At 38.8% G+C, this 23071-nt stretch overlaps 2 protein-coding genes across 5 annotated transcripts in view; both read left to right on the top strand.

Moving 5' to 3' along the window:
* The window catches only part of TMTC1 (transmembrane O-mannosyltransferase targeting cadherins 1), a 287777-nt gene extending 277706 nt beyond the window's left edge, over positions 1-10071 (top strand). For all 4 annotated transcript variants that reach the window (XM_061125206.1, XM_061125208.1, XM_061125205.1 and 1 more), the window contains one exon: positions 4108-10071. In XM_061125206.1, the coding sequence (XP_060981189.1) occupies positions 4108-4248 (141 nt within the window). In that variant the 3' untranslated portion in view covers positions 4249-10071. The remainder of the gene's footprint in view (positions 1-4107) is intronic.
* A 3492-nt stretch (positions 10072-13563) lies between these two features.
* OVCH1 (ovochymase 1) overlaps positions 13564-23071 on the top strand; it is a 73869-nt gene continuing 64361 nt past the window's right edge. Inside the window, exons 1-7 of the mRNA XM_061123969.1 lie at positions 13564-13630; positions 13883-14001; positions 14289-14386; positions 15796-15968; positions 18669-18764; positions 19464-19615; positions 21130-21316. Coding sequence (XP_060979952.1) covers positions 13564-13630; positions 13883-14001; positions 14289-14386; positions 15796-15968; positions 18669-18764; positions 19464-19615; positions 21130-21316 — 892 coding nt within the window. The remainder of the gene's footprint in view (positions 13631-13882; positions 14002-14288; positions 14387-15795; positions 15969-18668; positions 18765-19463; positions 19616-21129; positions 21317-23071) is intronic.

Genomic DNA, 23071 nt, shown 5'->3' with positions numbered 1-23071 from the left:
AAGAATAGCAAGGAGAGATAGGAAAGACATCCTAAGTGATCAGTGCAAAGAAATAAAGGAAAATAATAGAATGGGGAAGACTAGAGATCTCTTCAAGAAAATTAGAGATGCCAAGGGAACATTTCATGCAAAGATGAGCACAATAAAGGACAGAAATAGTATGGACCTAACAGAAGCAGAAGATATTAAGAAGAGGTGGCAAGAATACACAGAAGAACTATACAAAAAAGATCTTCATGACCCAGATAACCACAATGGTGTGATCACTCAACTAGAGCCAGACATCCTGAAATGTGAAGTCAAGTGGGCCCTAGGAAGCATCTCTCTGAACAAAGATGGTGGAGGTGATGGAATTCCAGCTGAGCTATTTCAAATCCTGAAAGATGATGTTGTGAAAGTGCTACACTTAATATGCCAACAAATTTGGAAAACTTAGCAGTGGCCACAGGACTGGAAAAGGTCAGTTTTCATTCCAGCCCCAAAGAAAGGCAATGCTGAAAGAATGTTCAAACTACCGCACAATTGCACTCATCTCATACGCTAGCAAAGGAATGCTCAAAATTCTCCAAGCCAGGCTTCAACAGTATGTGAACCGTGAACTTCCAGATGTTCAAGCTGGATTTAGAAAAGGCAGAGGAACCAGAGATCAAATTGCCAACATCCATTGGATTATAGAAAAGCAAGAGAGTTCCAGAAAAACATCTACTTTTGCTTTACTGACTACACCAAAGCCTTTGACTGTGTGGATCACAACAAACTGTGGAAAATTCTGAAAAAGATGGGAATATCAGACCACCTCACCTGCCTTCTGAGATATCTATATGCAGGTCAAGAAACAACAGTTAGAGCTGGACATGGAACAATGGACTGGTTCCAAATAGGGAAAGGAGTCCATCAAGGCTGTATATTGTCACCCTGCTTATTTAACTTATATGCAGAGTACATCATGCAAAATTCTGGGCTGAATGAAGCACAAGCTGGAATCAAGATTGCTGGGAGAAATATCAATAACCTCAGATATGCAGATGACACCACCCTTATGGCAGAAAGTGAAGAACTAAAGATCCTCTTGATGAAAGTGAAAGAGGAGAGTGAAAAAGTTGGCTTAAAACTCAACATTCAGAAAAACTAAGATCATGGCATCCAGTCCCATCACTTCATGGCAATTAGATGGGGAAATAATGGAAACAGTGAGAGACTTTATTTTCTTGGGCTCCAAAATCACTGCAATGGTGACTGCAGTCATGAAATTAAAAGACACTTGCTCCTTGGAAGAAAAGCTATGACCACCCTAGACAGCACATTAAAAAGCAGAGACATTATTTTGCTGACAGAAGTCCGTCCAGTCAAAGCTATGGTTTTTCCAGTAGTCATGTATGGATGTGTGAGCTGGGCTATAAAGAAAGCTGAGCACTGAAGAATTGATGCTTTTGAACTGTGGTGTTGGAGAAGACTCTTGTAGTACCTTGGACTGCAAGGAGATCAAACCAGTCAATCCTAAAGGAAATCAGTCCTGAATATTCATTGGAAGGACTGAAGCTGAAGCTCCAATACTTTGGCCACCTGATGCAAAGAACTGACTCACTGGAAAAGACCCTGATGCTGGGAAAGATTGAAGGCAGGAAGAGAAGGGGATGACAGAGGATGAGATGGTTGGATGGCATCACCAACTCGATGGCCATGAGTTTGAACAAGCTCTGGGAATTGGCAGTGGACAGGGAGCCCTGGCTTACTGCAGTCCATGGGGTCACAAAGAGTCGGACACGACTGAGCCACTGAACTGAACTGAACTGAATCAGAGTTGCACCAACTGGGCCATATCACCAAGTACTATTTTCAATTCTACCTTATGACATTAATGCATTTTCTAGGATGGAACTGGCTAATAGAACTTTCTTCAATGATGGAAATGCTCCATGTATGTACTGTCTAAGGCAGTAGCCACTAGCCCATTGTGGCTGTTGAGCACTTAAAATGTGCTTGGTGCAATTGAGCAACTCAATTCTTAATTAATCATCATTAACTTAAATTTAAATAGACACATGGGACTAGTGGCCTTCATAGTAGCTAGCACAGTTCTAGAAATTGGATAATTCAAATTCCCCACCTAGCACCTTTAGAACTTGGGGACATTGAATTAAGGGATATAACTTTAAAAAGTCTTCCAGTTTCATTATGAAAAGAGCAATTTGAGGGAGAGAAAATAACTCTATGACTAGATTTTGTTGAAAAGACAGAGAAAGCTGGTGATCCGAGATGGTGATGCCTGGTATCAGGCTGAGGCCTAAATACAGAGAAACCTCTTGGGTAAACCATTTCAAAATCAACCACAGTAAGAACACAGTTTGAGAGCAATCTGAGAGCCACAGATGTTTGGTTGTCTGCATATATGTGCTATGCTAAAGAAACGTCAAGAGGCAATCTGAAGATTAAATACTTGAATTTTAAAAAATAGTCATGTAGCTAAATCCAGGTTCTTATTTGTTCAGAATTCTGTTTAGCCTCTTATCAGAATCAGTGTTAATAATCTGAAATACTTTCATTTATGCACATGCCAGTGCCTAGATTCCCAACGTAGAATTACCCGTTCTGTGATTTTTACTCTCCTTTTCACCAATATGACAAGTGAATATCATAAGAAATAGTGTTTACTCATTTACACACAGTCATTTAATGGGCTTCCCAGGTAGTACTAGTGGTGAAGAACCTGACTGCCAATGCAGGAGAAATAAGAGATGAAACTTTGATCCCTGGGTTGGGAAGATTCCCTGGAGGAGGGCATGGCAACCCACTCCAGTATTCTTACCTGGAAAATCCCATGGACATAGGAGACAGGCAGGCTACAGTCCCTAGGGATGCAAAGAGGCAGACACGACTAAAGCAACTTAACACACATACACACAGTCATTTAATAATAACAGTAATGATGGCATCAGATTGAGTGCTCATTATATGGCAGGCAGGTGTCTAAGGTCCTGACACTCAGGAGGTAGTTCATTTAAGCATTCGATAAATATTGGTTGATATTGCTACATAGTACTTTTACTCTAAGAGGTACTATTTTAAGTTGTAATGAAAATTTAGAGAGTAACTGGTCTTTATCCACATGGAGCTGTAACTGAGAATAAAATGGAACAAATTCATGGTTTTTTAGAATGAAGAGATCTCTATAGATCTTAGTGCTAAGACTTGGCAGCACACAGATCTTAAAGAGAGTCAACCATACAGAAGGAATACATTTAGTGGCAGAAAAGAATCTGGGAAAAAAGTTAATAATTCTGACTTGTTGTTAGGGACCTTCTGGGACCAGGCACATGTGGTTGCCAGTTAAACTTAAATATTTAATTTATTCAAAAACAAAACAGATGGGGACCAATAGAGGGTGGAGACAGGGGTCTTTAGCAGATCTGGAGCAACATGCCTTCTCTCCTACCTTTAGAGTATCCAGCAGACATATATGGTCACACACCTTGAGTATGGGATAAATTTGACTCCATATTATTTATTATCAGTTCTCTTCATTTTATAAAAACATATTTGCACTAAAGCCTGTATTAGGCAAAAGTTGCTTTTATGTTTTAAGGTGAAGATTAAAATATTTACTGTCATTAAGTAGGTATATAGATTCCTAAACTATCTAGTTTTTAATCATTACTCTTGCAATCTCAAAAATATTTCTCTCTCTCTCTCTCTCACACACACCCCTCTTTCCCTGGACTCAACCTTCTCTTTCTTCCCTTCGCTCTAATTATGAATTTTCAGGGCTTTGGTTCCATTTGATTACAAAGAAATAGTGTTAACCCTATGAGAACACTGAGATGACAGCTTCATACACTGTATTAATAGAATTCAAAATCTGTTTTCCTGCCATTTAAACTTATGGCATAACCCATATCTTTCACATTCTCCATCTGGTCTGGTACTTAAACAAATGGATTCTCCAAGAGCACCAACAGATAAGGATGAAATTATACAAGCAGACAGGGTCTCCTTATGAGGACATTAATGTTAAAATGGGCCAGAAGGTCTGTTTCTTAGTCTCCCCATTCTTCAAGCAAGCATTCTGATGGATCAAAACATAATTATCCCTTTTCTTTTTCTCTGCAGGGAAACTATGTGTCTGCAAGAACTTATTATGAAAGAGCCTTACAGCTGGTTCCAGACAGCAAACTACTGCAGGAAAATCTCGCCAAATTGGATCGCCTTGAGAAAAGATTACAGGAAGTTCGAGAAAAAAACCAAACGTAGCAGCATTTGACCCAGTCTCAAGGGACGGTGCTGGTGTCTTTGGAAGAGGAAGAAGTGATGGAAGCTTTGCTTTCACATCACTTGGGGCATGACCAATGGCATTTTCCCTGTCACTCCAAGTTCAGGGTGACACATTTTGGGACACCTGCTGGTAGCGCTGTGCTGGGAACTTGCATTTCCATGAAAGAAGTAAAAAAGAGCAAGCAGGGGCTAGGAGACCTGAGATGGAAGGAAAACAGCAGCTGCACATTTTACAGAATTTTTTCTTGCTTTAATTCTAGATTTCCTTTCATATATGTGTCTGCTTTTTTCAACCTGGAAATCTAATTCCATTTCTTAATGTAGACATTTCTTGGTGTAGCCTCCCAGAAATAGAGGCTTGAAATGCTACGAAGGCATGGCATCTCTTCTTTATGAGATGAGATATTTCAGAGAGGATAAATCCTCTGGGATAAACCATTTGGGAAATTCTTCCAAGAGGTAGCTCATTTAATTCTCTGAACTGGAAATGAGTATCTCACAGTTTTTGTAAAACCTTCTGGAATGTATGGGGAAAGAGGCTGTTGTTAAGTCAGCTTTATCTTATATCCTTTTGAGGATATTGCTAGAGCCCTATTGAGAAGTAAATTAAATTCCACTCTGATACAAGCTGTTTTCCCATTGCCTAATATATCAATAAGGAAGTTTCTGGAATTGTGTATGGGTATTCATATTCCTATAAGAAAATCAAGGATCTTAGTACCCTGATTGTTTATGGAAATGTTTTAAATTATTTTAATTTTATTACAAGTATTATTGGAGTAGTGGTTCTGCTCTAAGATTTCATAAGTGCTTTTAAATATCATAAATGTTTCCACCTCCAAATATATTGTTATTTTGGTGGAGAAAAAAATAGTATATTCTACATGAGAATTATTAAAGATATTAATTGAGAGAAATGTTCTACTTTATTATCTTAACTTTCAGAGATTATTTTTTGAAAATATATTTAATCATTGAGGAATATTTACAGTATATTACAGAAATCTTCATAGACTCTAAATGGGTGTATAGAAGCTCTATTGATTGATCTTCCTAGGCTTAATGAGAATTTTGTGCTTAAAACATGAATGCTAGAACCTGCAGTTCTTGGTTCTATGTTTGGAATTTTGGATATTTCATGGAAAATGCTCAAAAAAATCTAGGAAAGAAAATCTAAATTCATAATTTTAAAATATATATATTTATATTTAAAAGGTATGGATGGCAAAGTTGAACTTACAATTTGACATTTGTCTTTTAGTGTTATTTATTTCATAACTTATAAAATATTTAATATATGCACACATTTTTCTGTGTACATAGTGGTTTTAGTAGCAGCTTTTACAACTGATCATACAAAAATTATAAATCTAAACTACAAAGTAATTAAGTTTCCACCATCCCTCAAAAATTTTGTATTGATCATTCACTTGCTAAAGTTAAAGAAATTAGGAACCAGCCATCAATGTTTGGGTGGTAATATATTTTGGAGTTGAAGAAATTGGAATATGTGATTCTCATTTGGTTTTCATCATAAACTTAAATAAAAACAAACAAAACCTACTCTGGATAGTGCTGTTCCTGGTGCCAAGCCAGGTATCATACACATTTAGTAGCTTGAGGCACATGTATGTCACATGCTCCAGCCAGAGCAAGAAGCCTGCCGCCTCTTTTCAACCCCAGAAGCAGAAAGCACTGCCTCTGTGCTGTTATTATTACTTTTTGTCAAGGTAAATCTAGATAAAAGGAAAAAAAATTTCTTTGGGAAGGGATGATGCCAGGAATATTTTAAATACGAAGGATTATGGAATTTAAATTAGCATACATGTTTGTGTGTATCAGTAATCCAATAATGTATATATTACAACTATGATCTTCTGTTTCTAATAGTCTTTAATGTTATAGATCATAAATGTATCTAAAATTTCATTTCAAATATTTTTAGTTCCCCAAATTATACTTCTGTAGTCCTAAGGTCAAGAAATGTACTATAATATTTATTATAAAATAACTACTCCACCCCCAAAATGAAAAACATGGAACCCTAGCTAAAAACAATATCTAGTACTTTAATTACAAACTCTTTAGAATAATCAGTACAAAAATTTATACTTAGAAAGTTAATGGAAAAGATCAAGCCCCAAATTTTGAAAAGCAATTATGCCTTATCTGAAGGGCTGCTAAAGATATGAGAGTACATTTGTTGGAATAATTGCAATGGCTATTACAGCCTAAAAGTTTCTGAGAGAAAAGGGTCATGTGGCCTTCAGGAGACTTTTTTTTGCCTTCTTTTGGATGCTTTTCTCTCTCCCCATCTATCCCTGTTTTCTGTCTCGTGTCTCTCTCTCTCCCCTTCCCTTCCCCTCTCCCCCCACCAACCCCTTCCATCTCTCTCCCTCCCTCTCTTTGTCTTTCTCACTCTGTCACTGTCTCATTCTGTCTGCGCACACTGGCATCTCTTTGAACATTAGAAGTAAGCACTTCTTGTTGGATCAGGTATTTCTGTCCTGAGTTAATACTCTCACTTAGATGTGGCCAATGAAATAGCTTTCATAGTTGCATGGTACCTATAAAAAAGTAAATCACACATTATTTTTCAAAGATATTAAGTGTATTTTATAACTATTTTTATTTGCTCTTATAACATGAAATATTATGTGGAACTCATCCTTATCAAAATAAGAATGGGGTGCCCTGGCTAGTCATGGAGTTCATCCAGGTTCCCTTAACAAAAGCAGGCTTGGCTATGAGTTCGTAGCCTCTTTCCAAGATGGAATTGCAGAGCCAGCTTTGTGGACATGTGGTCTCTGCAGGCCTCAGGGTCTTGCACTCAGATGCACTTTGTGCTTGGCTGGATGCTCTGCTTGAAATTCTTAGTAATTTTTTAACAAAGGGTCCTACAATTCTATTTTGCCCAGGACAGGAGGGAACGTCAAACAAGGCTGGAGTTGGTTCAGTCTATCTAACCTGTCCGTCTGTCCTGCATAGAACCAGTTCTGCTTGCCTTCAGATTCTCCAATAAGTGGTAGCCCTTTCACACACCCTTTGACATAGAAGCCACGAGAATGGCTTTACAAAGTTATGTTAACCGTAAGAATTATTCAGGATTTTAAAGCTGACTCAGATGTTTTCAACCTGTTAATGGTATTCATGAACTATGGTTCATTGATTAACTATAGCGAACTAAACCAAAGATTCAAATACCTTGAAGGAAAGAAAATTTTATTTTAGGGACTCCTGAGATATATTCTTTTAGGTCTGTTTATTTTAAAGCCCATCACAAAACAAAGAGGATTGTCAGCACTTGGATTCCAGCTCCCCACAGCACTTCACAGCCCCCAGTGTAGGCGTCTGACGTGCCTAACACGTAGGACCTCAATCGGTGTAGGGGTTTGCAGTGGTGGTGCAGCTGCTTTTCAGCAAGGCTAAATGAGAAAATCCAAAGCTTTGCACACAAACCGACTGGAAAAACTAATTTGAGGAGGAGTAAAAAGCAAATGTGGGTTTCACACTGTTTCTTTCAAGCCTTCCAAGCCCCTCAAATTGAAACGCCACATTCAGCTGACAGCTGAGATCTCACCCCTCACACACAGGTGCTCTAGACCCTAGTGGACTTGAAAATAACCATGTGCACTTTGGGAATCACTGGACCTCGGCCGCTCAGGTTGAGATTCTGATATGCAGCCAGGCTGGAGAACCACTGCAGGCTTTAATAAGAGTTTTAACCTTTTAACCTTTAATAAGAGTTTTAACCTTTAATAAGAGTTTATGGCTTTTACCAGGAGATGTTTACAGTCTTACAATTTTCACTTTTAAATTTAGACTAAAGTGAGCCAAAGAATTTCAAATGACTTAATAGCACAACTGGTTAGTTGAAGCTGCCATGCCAAGATTGACAAACAGGTGGGTTGGCTGAGGTGGTTTTGCATTTGTGGCAACAGGACAATAATTTGATCTTATATTTACAGAACTCTTGGTTCTCAGATGGAGAATGGCCCTGCTATTTTCATGTACCAGACGAGGAGTCCAGTATATAAAACTCATGTTTTGTCATGGCTCATAGAAAGGTCCATGACATAAGTTTATGCCTACACCTGTATCTATTTTTTTTAAGTTACACATATCAACTTTTGTTAATTCTTAATTGTACTCATTACAATAAGCTTTTAAAATGTTTTTCTCTGATTTGTGATAGATTTGTACCTTATATCAATAAATCTATAGGTTATAGTAACAGCACTCAAAGCAAATGTAGTTATAGGCATTTGTTTAATTTTTTCATAGTTTCCAAATCACATTTACTTTGATAAAAGAGTATGTTGGTATTTCCCATTAATAACAACAAAAACAACTATCTAAATGGCATCCTTTGACATTTTAAAAGAGTTAAAAAAAAACCTGTCAAATCTTATGTTTAGGCTACAATTGAATAAGATAAAAACTTACAATGCCAAAAATGTAGGGAAATATAACTTTGTGTGATTATTCTTGAAGTTTCTGATGTGACAAGTATGTTGAGCAATCCTTAAAAAAATAGCACCTCCTTATTTTTGTATGTTAGTAGCCACATAACTTAAAGAAAACAAATGAAATAACTTCAATCAAGTGGTTTATTATCAGTAAAATATGTCACAACAGAATTGGTATCTATCAATTGGCTCATATAAAAATGTTCTAATTTTATCACCAAGGATCCTTTCCATAAAAACCTTTAGGGCACATAACTGGTAAAATTAGCATCATCACAATTATGGGGTCATTATTAGTTTGTAAGTTTAGATCAACATTTGCCACAAACTAAAAAGAGCTCTCCATGTCCAGAAATCCAGGACATTTTTTCCCATTCTCAGTGGTGCACATGTGTATTTGAATCACGGTGGATATGAGTAATACAAATGTGCATAATGTCCTTTTGGGGTTGTCTTGCTGCTCCATAGAAGGGGAGACCGAATCCAAGAATCTGGAGATCTGGAATCTAGTCCTGCTCTGCCACAAAGGAGTTGCCTCACCCGGGACCAGTTACCAATTGTCTCAGTCACGTTTATTGTACATTAAAGGAGTGGTTAATTCTATGGGCCTATCAAGCTCTGTGAGTCCCCCAAATCCAAATGGAAAGCCCACTGCCTCTGAAGAGGTAACTGTTGAGTGTGGCTCTTAGTTTTAGAAATTCTTAAGATAATTATTGCAGCAAAACACAGAACCCTATGAGTGACTGAACTGCCCGTATACTTTAATGTGACAGAGGTAAATACTCCTGTTTTGCAGTCTCCATTCCCTTCTCCAGGGGATCATCCCTGGGTCAGGAGGATCCCCTGGAGAAGGAAATGGCAACCCACTCCAGTACTCTTGCCTGCAGAATTCCATGCACAGAGGAGCCTGGCAGGCTACAGTCCATGGGATCACAAAGAGTTGAACACGACTGAGTGACTAACACTTTCACACATAAAAATTAGCGATTTTGTTGTGTTTCTGGGGAAAAGGAAATATTTTTAAATTTCCTCCAAAGTCATTAAAGTAACTGTAGAAACCATGGCCTGCTTTTATAATGTGGAAATCAGCTGACTTGCTGTGACTCACCCATCCTTCCTTTTGTTAGATGGAAATACTTGTATCATGTTTTTCAGATTGCTTTGATCAGTTGTATATAAATGTACATTTTTGTTACTTTTGCTGTGCCAGTTAGAAATATATCTCCCATAAAGGATTTCTCCCATTTAAGTCTGATTGTGTACACTTTGCCTAGGTCTTTCCAAAGTAAAATTTATGTAAATGTATATTTTATATAAAATATGATGAAAATAATTAAGTCTTGTTTCAATCTCTCAAGTGGTCTGTGGTTAGTACCCACTGAAATTTATGTCACCATTAGGTGCCCACTTTTAGAATAAAAAATACCATCTTTCTTCCTTTCCCCCATCGTTCATTCATCACATGGTTCTGTGTGCACTGTGCCTGCTGTCCTTTTCATGCCACACAATGACCATTTCAGTACCTACCCATTCCAGATACCCTCCCCTCATTTACTGAGGAGATGCCTTCACCTCTTTCTTGATGGTGTAAATACAAAGTAGAAAACAGGCACTTCCTCAGTATCCTGCACTCTGCAAACCTACCTGCATCTAATTCTCCCCTCTCTCCTGTTGCTACAATGGAAAAAGAGGATCCTGGGCCCTGGACATCACTTTCTTCTTTAACTTCTTCCTTTTGTTGCTCTTGTCAATTCAGTTCTATTTTAAAACACAGATACCAGTAGCTACCATGAAGATCTCTTGGAAAAAATCTTTCCTTTATTCCTTTTCATCTCTAGCTACTACCGCATCTCTTTATCTCCTTCACAGCCAAACTATCAGAATAAATTGTCTCCACTCATTCTATCTCCGTCCTTCACATTCTGTCTGCATCCTAGTGAAATCTGTGCCTTGCAACAAATTCAAAGGAAATTGCTGTTTCTAATGTCACCAATGATCACTTTACTGCCCATTCCTAGGCCCTGTGGGACTTGGGAGAGGGTTCTAGTTCTAGAGTTTGGACCAGTGTTTTAGTGGGGAATGGAAAAACTTATTTTTTAAACAAAACACTATGTACCCATGGTTTACTTATTGCTCCTGGGTTAAACTCCTAACACTCCTAATTTTTCCACTATCCTTAGAATTGGGGCATCCATCAAGTATCCTGGAAGGCCTCCAGTAGCAGATCACTATTATGCTGCCCTAATGAAATTATGTTCAAGGCAGGTTTCTCAATCCAATTTGGGATAGTCTGGCTCACTCTGCTTGACATCCTTTCCTTTTCTATAGTTTTGTGGTTTTTCTTTAAATAAGAGAATACTTCATTTCAGCATCACCACAAACTCTATTTATATTTAAACCATCATCTTACTAGCACATTTACATCTGACACTAATGACTTGGCTTTTGATATATATGCAATTCACAATGAATGATTCTTTTTCTATTTAATGGAAAGGTATTATTTTTTTTTTTTAGGGCTGTAAGGGAACAATCCTCTGTATTAGAAGGACAAGGTCTCACTTAAGGCTGGGAGTTTGAACTCTGGAAACAAAGGGAGCTGTGCTGTAACAGGAAATGACTTCAGGTCTGAAACAAGACACTAATGATCCTGCAAAGCTGTGTCTACCATGTGTACAAGACTGCAAGGGGACATGGTTTCTGAGCTTCATGAGAAAGTTAGCCATGAACTTGAACATTGTGCATCCAACTTGCATTTTTCCTTCCTTCTCTCTCATCTTGTAAGAGTTTTGTAGTAGCTTTAATATGACCCTCTCTTGCTAAGAAAAAAGAGGAGTTTGGGTCCATTTGGAGGATCTGAGCTTTTTTGGAGAGTAGTGAGTCCCTGAGGCCACAAATGGTTATGGTAACACTTGTGGGATTCCTACAGTAAAAGCAAAACTCAGAGATAAGTGTGTTGAGGGCTACTACCTGGAGATTCCCTGGAGAACTCAGGTGTAGTTGTATATCTTCAGGAAAGAGCTGTTTACCTTACCAAGCCCCCTCCTGGTGTTCCCTCAACACTCAAGCTCAAAACCCAGGAGTCATCTACTCAAACTGTCATCCAAGGTGTGTTTACTTAAAACGATGCTACTATCAAAAACAATTCAGTCCAACAGAACTATATGATGATGACAGTGTTTTGTATCCATGCTGTCCAATATGGTAGCCACTAGCTACAGGTGGCTGGTGAGCACTTAAGGTATAGCTAGTGTGACTGAGGAACTCAATTTTTACTTTAGCTAATATTAATTTGAATAACCACATATGGCTAGTGTCTACTCTATTGAATAGTGCAGCTCTAGAGCTTTTCGGTGGTCTAAGACTTGAGATATAAAGATCACAGAAACTCCTTTTAGGTTCATGAAATAAAAAGGTTTGAGATGGTATGTCTAAGTTTGGGTGCCAATCCCATTCTTTGAGCTTTTTGCCCAAGGTTCCCAGTTCACCTTCTGCTGCTTCTTCCCTCAGCTGTCACCTGCCCATCCCTGTATCTGCATTCCCTCCACTTTGACCATCTCTTTTCCTGTCCTTCTGTCTACCACGTGTCTCCCTAATTTGTTTACCCTTCTACCTCAAGGAGCTTTTATTTCTATTTTATACAGAGGTGAGACAATTGGGCCTGGGTGTCTAGGTTAGTTAATATATATACAGTGTTCACTTAACTTTGTCCTCATTTTTGATAAAGTATAAATCAATGACAAATTCCAGCTTTATTCCTCTCCCAACCTCAAGCTATTTTGTTACAAATTCCTTACTAGAAAATAATATTGATTGAAAAAATGCTGACATGCCAGTGAATTCATTTTAATAATCTTAAATGCTGGATCCTACAGCTTTGGTCCATTCCACTGAAGCTGATGATAACACTGACACCCAAAAAAGGAATAGGGCAGAAACCTGATGGTTCATATCCAGTGCTTTTGAAAACTGGGGAGTGTCAAGATCTTCAACGAGCTTCTTAGAAGCTGGGTGGGATCTTTAATACTCAAACTTCCAAGAGTCCTCCTCCTTTCAGGGTCAGCTTGCCTGTGTCCTGCATGGGTACCCAGCTTCCTTGACCCTGGGACTTGGGCCACATTCCCTGACTGGGAACAGAAATCACCTGCGCCGAGCATTCTAGGCCATTGATCCCCTTGGTCCTGCATCTGTCCTAGCATCTCCTGCATCTGACTCTGGCTCGCCTGCAAGGTTACCTCGCGCCTGTCTGCAGGGGTGGATGGCGGGGACGCGATGACACCTGGGCGGCCGAAGAGCAGCGGCGGCTGGGCTGGTCCTGAGGAGGGACACCTGTGCGCCCCCCACCCACCCTGCCCCCGGCTCGGAAGGACGGAGTGATGTAGGCGGCGCTTCCGGGAGCTCAGAGCCGTGAGGCCGGAGCGCTTCTCTTCGCGAGTTCGCAGCGCCTGCGTCTGGCGAAGATGGACGGGTCACCGCGCGAGGGAGCCCTGCGGGCGTTGCCCGGGGCTGGCTCGCTCCTGCTGCTGCTGGTGCTGGCGGTCCACTCCCCGCCCAGCCGAGGTGAGCCGCGTCCTGGGCGCCTTCATTACTCCCCGGGCCCACAAAGACAACGGCCAGATGTGCCCACGAGGTGCCTGGGCCGAATTTTCTTCTGAAATCCTTTAGATTCTGGAGTTCAAGTTTTTAGGCATATCTGTTAACCTTGCTTGTGCTAAAGATCTTCCTCCAAGGAAAGATAACCAAGTGGAAGTAACTTAAAACCCAGTGACTCTGTTTCAGAGCAGCGTATGTTCTCCAGTACCTTTCATTCCCCCTAAATGCTGCCATGCTCATCTTCCCAGGGAAAGCCCCGAATCCCTCCCAGAGGGAGAGGGCCTTCGTTCAGTGGCCAGGTCTGTTTTTGTTGAGACAGCTCAGGCTGCAGAGGGCAGGTAGAGTCGCCAGGAAACTGCTAGTCAATGAGGTGTGAGTGGGGCAGTCTCAGGTCGGGGATATTTTGAGAAAGTGGGGTAGCCTCCAGCTGAGTGAACATTGGCACTGGCAGAATAAAACCCCAGGGTGGAAGTCTTGATACAGTGAACCCTGACATGAGGAGCTGTGTGTGTGTGTGAGTGTGTGTGAGACACATATGCTCTCCCACACAGGACTGAAGTACGGAATTCGTGCAGTTGATTTGAAAAGTATAGAAACTGTCTTGGAATCTGGGTTCTTCTCTAGAATCAGTAGTTGGAGAAATTCAACAGTTGGTGGACACCCATGGCAGGTGAGTGTGATAAAGACATTGATTTCTTAATGAGCTAATAGTGAATTATTTCTCTATTTTTAGATACCATAACTCCAGCTTAACAGGTAATTTTTCTATGGACCCCCACTTGACCTCACTGTCAAAAAGTTTGCTTCATAAGAAATCTCTTACTAACCAATTTATTGAATGTATCAGTATCTTAATATGACATCATATTAGAAGAGTTGATTTCAAATGTTTCTGAAGGAGATGACATCTATGTGGAGGTGTATATCAGTTGTGTTCCTAACTTTTTTCTTGGGCAGGTCTCCCTGAAATTAGGTGGACACCACTTCTGTGGAGGAAGTTTGATTCAAGATGATCTGGTTGTTACAGCAGTACATTGCCTGATTAGCCTCAATGAGTAAGTTGTGGATTTCCATTACTTATTAAGCCTTGATCCATGGCAGTTGGACTGGGAGATTCGATGCCTTAAATACCATGCAGGGTTCAACCTTAGTCCCTTTCTTAATTTTTTCCATCTGGTCCACCTACTGACTGACTTTCCTGATTCCCAGACACTTGTGTGTAGCATAAGATTTCTTGTGTTTTCTATTCTACTAATCAAGACCTCAAAGATTCCACACATAATCTATGATTTGTAGAGTTAGTGGAGGGTGGGTTGATGGTTACTGATTCTAATAAAGTGTTAACATCAAATGTTAAATGGATGAGCCAATGTTTTAATAATCTCAGTTCAGTTCAGTTCAGTCGCTCAGTTGTGTCCAACTCTTTGCGACCCCATGAATCGCAGCACACCAGGCCTCCCTGTCCATCACAAACTCCCGGAGTTTACTCAGACTCATGCCCATCGAGTCAGTGATGCCATCCAGCCATCTCATCCTCTGTCGTCCCCTTCTTCTCCTGCCCCCAATCCCTCCAAGCATCAGGGTCTTTTCCAATGAGTCAACTCTTCGCTTGAGGTGGCCAAAGTATTGGAGTTTCAGCTTCAGCATCAGTCCTTCCAATGAACACCCAGGACTTATCTCCTTTAGGATAGACTGGTTGGATCTCCTTGCAGTCTAAGGAACTCTCAAGAGTCTTCTCCAACACCACAGTTCAAAAGCATCAATTTTTCAGCACTCAGCTTTCTCAATTCTCACACCCATACATGACCACTGGAAAAACCATAGCCTTGACCAGACAGACCTTTGTTGGCAAAATAATGTCTCTGCTTTTTAATATGCTATCTAGGTCATAACTTTCCTTCCAAGGAGTAAGTGTCTTTTAATTTCATGGCTACAGTCACCATCTGCAGTGATTTTGGAGCCCAAAAAAATAAAGTCTGACACTGTTACCACTGTCTCCCCATCAATTTCCCATGAGGTGATGGGACCAGATGCCATGATCTTAGTTTTCTTTTCAGTAATTAGGAGGGAAGAATACTATTAAAAGAGGGTGCTAATAGGAGAAAACAGAAGGACAGTAGGAACAACTTTTATATCTTGTTTAAAATGGTAAAGCATATATATATAGAGAGAGACTGGTTTATGTACAAAAGATATCTGAATACTTTATGCAGAAAGATGAGTGACAACAGGAGAAAGAGTTCACAGAATGTAAACACTCCATGATTGAAAACCATGACTTTTTATAGATAGCTACAATTTATAGAAATTATAACAATAGTAATAATCACTAATAAAAAGTACATCTTCTTTTAAGATTTGTAAATCCCTAAAGATACATTAATCATGTTAATTACATGAAATCAAGACAGTCTTTCCTGGAGGAAAGGATTTTACTTACTGAAAAATTTCTGTTTGGTTTTAGGAAGCAAATTAAGAGTCTGACAGTGACTGCTGGGGAGTACAACCTCTTTCAGAAGGATAAGGAGGAACAGAATATTCCTGTTTCAAAAATTATTATCCATCCTGAATACAACAGACTTGGGTATATGAGTTTTAATATTGCACTGCTGTATCTAAAACTCAAAGTCAAGTTTGGTAAGTAGGGAGAGTTAGAATTGAAATGATGTAATGGAAAAAGCTATATTTATTAATTTTTACCAGTTAACTTTCTGTGTATATATATATCTAGTAATATTAGAATAGCTAAATTTTGTTCCTTAAAAATAATTTTGTTTAATCTATAGCCTATAAAAAGTACTGCACAGGCTATAAGTACCAGCCACAACTTATGTATGCTTAAGCAGCATTTTAAGTACTCCAGTGTCTTGGCTGGGGGCAATATTCTAGACCATCTACCTGTACTCATCTCTAACCAAGGAGTATGGGACATTTGAAAATGTCCTCAGATTTCTCCTTTCTGTCATTATTATGGACAAGGTATTTGACACCATTCTCAGTACAGATAATCTAAGCATTCTGGACAAAATATTAAAAACCTACTTTAAAAAAATACAGGAAAGGCAAGTGTTCAGTGACCAAAAAAAATGAAAGAGAACAAATTCAAAGGAGTTAGCCAGACACTGAAGTTAAGTGACTGCCATTGAAGCATCTAAATGATCTTCAAGAACCTATAACGTTAACTATCCTTGCAAGGAGCCTGCGTGGGAGTAGGATGTGGAAGCAGAGAGTCTGATTGGAACCTCCCATGTATGTAACCTGGGACTTCTTGAAAGGTGATACTTTAAAAGGTGGAGGGAAAGAGACAGGAAAATATGCCACATAGAGTGAGGGAATAAGGAAAATTTACCTGCTTGAACCTTGGCCCTGGATGGAGGGCTCTCAGAAATATCTATTTTCCTGAGCTAGCCTTCATTCAGGTTTGAAGCTGGCATTCACATTACCTGTCCCCAAAACTCTAAGCCAAGATTTTAAAGTTGTTCCAGGTGAGTAATTGGGTTTCTGGCAGAAGCAAAGGTAGTAAATTCTCTTTGAAGACATAAACCTTAAATCTCAGCTTGAATGTACTCCCATAAAGCTTTAATGATTGAGAGCATACACAATTAAAAAGCATGCAGAGAAAGTTGCTTGCAGAGAAAGCACCAGAGTCCAAAGTAACATCAACCAGAATCAGACATTCCAAGATTACAGATGTTAAAATGATATACATACTACAAAGTAAGTTTTAAGTTTAAATAAGTAAAGTCTATCAAAAATGACTAAAGAACAAGAAAATATTAACTGAAAAGGAAGACTTGAAATAGAGTCAATAAAACTTAAAGATAAGAACATAGTTGGAATTGGTAACAATAGCTGAATTAAATAGAGACATTGACCTTACTCATTGCTCATTCTTCTTTCACTCACACTCGATATTGAATCCATCAGAAAAACTCTATTGCTTCTGTCTCACCCTCTCCTCTCCTACATCCTGCTCCAAGCTCCCATCATTTCTTGCCTGGGTCAATTTGAATGGTCTCTTGAATCATCTCCAACTTCTCTCTTGCATCCCTAGTTTTTATTATTAACCCAGCAGCCAGAATAATACTTTTGAAATGTAAATCAGATTATATTACTCTGCTCAAAACACTTCAGTGGTTCTCCATTACACTCAGATGCAAATCAGTGTTCTTAGCTTCTTAGCTGACATTACCCAGCATCCTAACCCTGTAGCCAACCTCTTTTTCTGTTCATTTTTTTACTAGAATTTCTTTTGTTTAGTCTGCTCCAGACATCCTAGAATCCTCACTGTCCCTCAGACATATATGACATGATGCCACTGCAGGAAATTTCCATTTTGTTTTTTTCTTCTTCAGATACTTTCCACAGAGATGCCGGCCTGATTTCTTCCCTTAGCTTCTTCAAGGCTCTGTTCAATGAAACTTGGCATGACTGCCATTTTACAAATTGCATCTCCCTTGCCATATTCCCTAATCCCCAGACTTCTCATCTTTCTTATGCTTTCCTGATTTTTTTTGGAAAAATCAGAGCACATATTACCCAATAGCTAAATTATTAGATTTATTGCTTGTATTTCACCCCAAACGCACTCACTCTCACTTTCTCTCTCACTCACACTCACTCATGCTCAGATCTACATTCTGTCAGGGCAGGAATTTTTCCTGGTCATTTACTGAGGTCTAGAAGACTGCTTGCCACATAACAGAGCTCAATTACTTGAGTGAAAAACTATCCCTTAAGAGCAAGTGAAGTGAAATGAAAGTTGCTCAGTTGTGTCTGACTCTTTGCAACCCCATGGACTATACAGTCCATGAAATTCTCCAGGCCAGAATATTGGAGTGGGTAGCCTTTCCCTTCTCCAGGGGATCTTCCCAACCCAGGGATCGAACCCAGGTCTCCCACATTGCAGGTGGATTCTTAACCAGCTGAGCCACTAGGAAGCCCAAGAATACTGGCGTGGGTAGCCTATCCCTTCTCCAGAGGATCTTCCTGGCCTAAGAATCAAATTGGGGTTTCCCTCATTGAAGGCAGATCCTTTACCAACTGAGCTATGAGGGAAGCCCCTTAAGAACAAGGGCACATCCTAAAATGCTGGTAGTTGGGGAAGGTCGTTTTGGTACTTTTAACAGTGAGTTGTTTTCCTTTATTTGCACTTTCTAAATTTCTATAAATATGGGATAGTTCTTTTGAGAGAGAAAAAACCTTTAAAATATTGTTAATTACATTTAGGAAGAAACTGTGGAAGCTATGATGTCAACCAGATGTCAGTTTCCAAATATATTTAGGATCACTTGTCTGTGACTCTTACAATTTTTTTGTTATTGTTGTTTTTTTCAGGAACTACTGTTCAGCCAATCTATATTCCCCATAGAGGTGATAAATTTGAAGAAGGGATTCTTTGCACGGCCAGTGGATGGCGCAAGACTTCAGAGAGTAAGAGACATCAAAAGAATGTAATATTTCTTCTAGGTTTATTTACATGCCCATTGGAATCAGGAATTTTGTTCGTCTTAAATAATACATTTATCCTTGTTTTATCCTCTCTGCGTTCTAACTCAGGGAAGACTTCTGGTTGTCTTCACCAAAAAAAGGCTATACTTTAAGGCTCTACATAAAATTCCTCCTGCTGCCATTTTGGTTAGGTGTATCAGGGTCAGGAACAGGAAGTAAATATAATAGTTGAAGAAGAATACAGTAAAGTAACAATAGTTCAGCTTCCTTATCTTTGGTATTGTGATTTTTATTTTTTTATTTTTTTTTTTATGGTTGCTTTTTTTTTTTTTTTTAATTTTTTTATTATTATTATTATTATTTTTTCCCAGTGGGTTTTGTCATACATAAGCAAAGAACATTACAAAATATTGCTTTTACTGACTAAAGTTTTCCTCTTGAGGAAACATTTAAACATATATTCAGAGAAGCTACAATTGCCTATGTTACATTAAAAATCTGATTTAAAAAAGCCCTTTGTCACTAGTGTAAGATTTTAGGGAAAAATATCATTCAGAGCTATAAAAAAAAATTACTTTTACGTTTTGGTTAAACATCTACCAATTCTAAACTTGTAAGCTTCTTGTTGGTTTCTTTAAGTGGGGACAGTTGTTGACCAACTTACCAGTCCCTTCTCCACAGCATCAGAATATTCAAATATCCTACAAGAAGTGGAAGTTCCCATCATGGATGACAGAACATGTGGTACCCTGCTCAGGGGTATGAACCTTCCTCCCCTGGGAAGGGACATGTTGTGCGCCGCTTTTCCTGATGGGGCAAAGGATGCCTGCCAGGTAATAAGCATTGTTGTTGCTCAGTTGCCCAGTCATGTCCAGCTCTTTATGACCCTATGACTGCAGCACACTAGTCCTCCTAGCATAAACCAGTCCAGTTATTGACCGACTATCACGTGGATGAGAGTGGCTTCTGGGCTGCTTTTGAGGGGTTACTTCTTTAAGATTTCACTCTTCCCTCATCTTTCCATCTGATTTCTACTGAAAAACTTTCCTTGACCAGAGCTGAGAGAATTCTTTTCTGTCCCATGTGCATTCTTACCCCTTGTACCTCCTTGTGGGGACATGAAGAGGTCAGGCAGGGAAGATGGTTTCAACATTCCCAACCTAGTGAAATCAAACAAGATGACCACTTTGGCAAGTGAATTAGGCTAGCTGTGATTATTTCTCATTCTACCTTTTGTTGAACATTTTAACTTTTCTCAAGCTTTAGTGAGGAATGCAATGTTTACACAGAGTTTGACCAAAGATAGCATAGCTACAGTAACTGTGGGGTAAAAGATGTTGTATATGGCAACATTCTAAGGCCAACACAACAACTTCACAAAGAAAGCCAACTCTGACAAGAAAGGAAAGGGAGGCCGGTTTGTGATAGACATGAATTTTAAGTTTTAATTATAATTGTTTTTCTTAAAATGGAGAAGGAGGGAGTCTTTATTCTTTGCCAACAAGCAACTTAAAACTGCCATGGGGAGCTCTCTAAAATTTTCTGTTGGGAAAATATTTAATTTTTCTTCTAGGAGGTGACAGAATAAGGGCCAGGGAGAGTTTGGTAGGAAGGAGATAGAAATTTACAATTATTCTGCTTTCTAAATTGGAATATAGGTAGACTTACTGTCTCATCCTTCACAGGTAAGTATTTTCTGGATAAAGTTGTCAAACAATTCTGTGCCTTTTGAGGGGATTCAATCTGATACCAATTGGCATGTGTTTTCAAAGCAGCACATTGTTATGAAGAATTATTAAAGAAAAGATCCTGAAAGTGTGGCTCCTTTATCCTCTAGTGTGAGAGCCAATGGATCCTTTATATATATAGCCCCGGGACAAAATAAGTTTCCCGGGCATTCTGTTTTAAAAGCCTTGAGCCATTGCGTGAACTTGGGGGTTCTATTCGCTGGTACTGTGGGCTTGGAATGTGATCCAGTCTTCCCTAGAATGCTATAGTGGAAGCATTATCTGTGACCTATCTAAGCGTTTATCTGTGAACTCTCCCTCCTTCTTCCATTGATTGTGAATTGTTCCCCAAAAACTAGGAGGAAGAGAGAAATTAAGGGTTAGTTTGACAAGATTGCATAAAGTGAGTGGAAGGAGTTTACATGTGAATAAAAGGATAGTCCTTTGAAACCAATGATGGAGAAACAAAATGATGAACACAGAATGTTGATGAATAATGACCATTGAGTTTTTATGCTTCTACTACTTCTCTCTCTGAGATGAGGGCTGATCTTATGCACCTGATAAAACATTTTTAACTTGTAACTGTTTTAAAATTTCCACTTTCTCTGCCATAAAAGAGGGACTCTGGAGGCCCACTTGTTTGTAGAAGAAATGATGGAGCCTGGGTTCTTGCTGGGATACCTTCCTGGGCAGCTGGTTGCACTAGAGTTTGGAATCCTTTCAGAAATAAGCAGAGAAAGGCATCACCTGGCATTTTCTCCAAGGTGTTTGTGTTGATGGATTTTATCACACAGACCATGGCAGGTGAGTGTAATTTCTGTGGATTCTTGCTTCCTCATCCACTGCAACTCAAAAAAATGATCATGCCTATTTCAAGGATAGTTACTCTATGTTGCAGATATAATAGAAATAAGCTTTAAAATGAGAAGAATATGGCTGGTTTTTGTTCCTAATCCAGTGTATATAAATTTTTAACTCTGATTTCATGAACAATGATACCTGTCAATTTAACTTGAATGTCAACAGGATTGTTAAGTTTATGGTCATGTAGATTTTCACGAGATATGTTTTTTGTACTTATGAGATTTTAAAATAGTTTTTGACAATAGTCTCATTAGAAGATTCTTTTTTTATAAATTTATTTATTTTTTAATTGAAGAATAATTGCTTTACACAATTTTCTGTTTTCTGTCAATTTTCTGATTTCTGTCAAACCTCAACATGAATCAGCCATAGGTATACATATGTCCCCTCTCTTTTGAAACTTCCTCCCATCTCTCTCCCCATCCCACCCCTCTCGGTTGATACAGAGCCCCTGTTTGAGTTTCCTGAGACATACAGCAAATTCCTGTTGGTTATCTATTTTACATATGGCAATGTAAGTTTCCATGTTATTCTTTCCATACATCTCTTTCTCTCCTCCCCCCTCCCCAAGTCCATAGGCCTTTTCTCTATGTCTGTTTCTCCATTGCTGCCTTGTAAATAAATTCTTCAGTACCATTTTTCTAGATTCTGTATATATGCATTAGAATACAGTATATAGCTTTCTCTTTCTGACTTACTTCACTATGTAATAGGTTCTAGGTTCATCCACCTGATTAGAACTGACTCAAATGCATTCATTTTTGTGGCTGAGTAATATCCCATTGTGTTTATGTACCACAACTTCTTTACCCATTCATCTGTCGATGGACATCTAGGTTCCTTCCATGTTCTAGCTATTGTAAATAGTGCTTCAATGAACAATGGGATACATGTGTGTTTTTCAGTTTTGGTTTCCTCAGGGTATATGCCTAGGAGTGGGATTGCTGGGTCTTACAGTGGTTTTATTCCTAGTTTTTTTTTTTAAGGAATCACCATACTGTCTTCCATAGTGGCAGTATCAATTTACATTCTCACCAACAGTGCAAGAGCATTCCCTTTTCTCCACACCCTCTCCAGCATTTATTGTTTGTAGACTTTTTGATGATGAACATTCTGACTGGTGTCAGATAATTTCTCATTGTAGTTTTGATTTGTATTTCTCTAATAATGAGTGATATTGAGCACCTTTTCATGTGTTTGTTAGCTATCTGTAAATCTTCTTTGGAGAAATGTCTGTTTAGGTCTTTTTCTCTCTATTTGATCGGGGTGTTCATTTTTCTGATATTGAGTTGTATGAGCTGCTTGTATATTTTGGAAATTAATCCTTCCTTTGTCAGTTGTTTTATTTGCTATTATTTTCTCCGATTCTGAGGGTTGTCTTTTCACCTTGCTTATAGTTTCCTTTGCTCTGCAAAAGCTCTTAAGTTTAATCAGGTCCCACTTGTTTACTTTTGCTTTCATTTCCATTACTCTAGGAGATGGGTCATAGAGATCTTGCTTTGATATATGTCATCGAGTATTTTGCCTATGTTTTCCTCCAAGAGTTTTATAGTTTCTGGTCTTACATTTAGGTCTTTAATCCATTTTGAGTTTGTGTATGGTGTTAGAAAGTGTTCTAATTTCATTCTTTTACATGTAGCTGTCCAGTTTTCCCAGAACCATTTATTGAAGAGACTGTCTTTTCCCCATTGTATA

Source organism: Dama dama, chromosome 22, assembly GCF_033118175.1.
Source record: "Dama dama isolate Ldn47 chromosome 22, ASM3311817v1, whole genome shotgun sequence".
NCBI lineage: Eukaryota > Metazoa > Chordata > Mammalia > Artiodactyla > Cervidae > Dama > Dama dama.
Note: the sequence above shows the minus strand (reverse complement) of the source record. Positions and strands in the feature narration are given on the sequence as shown.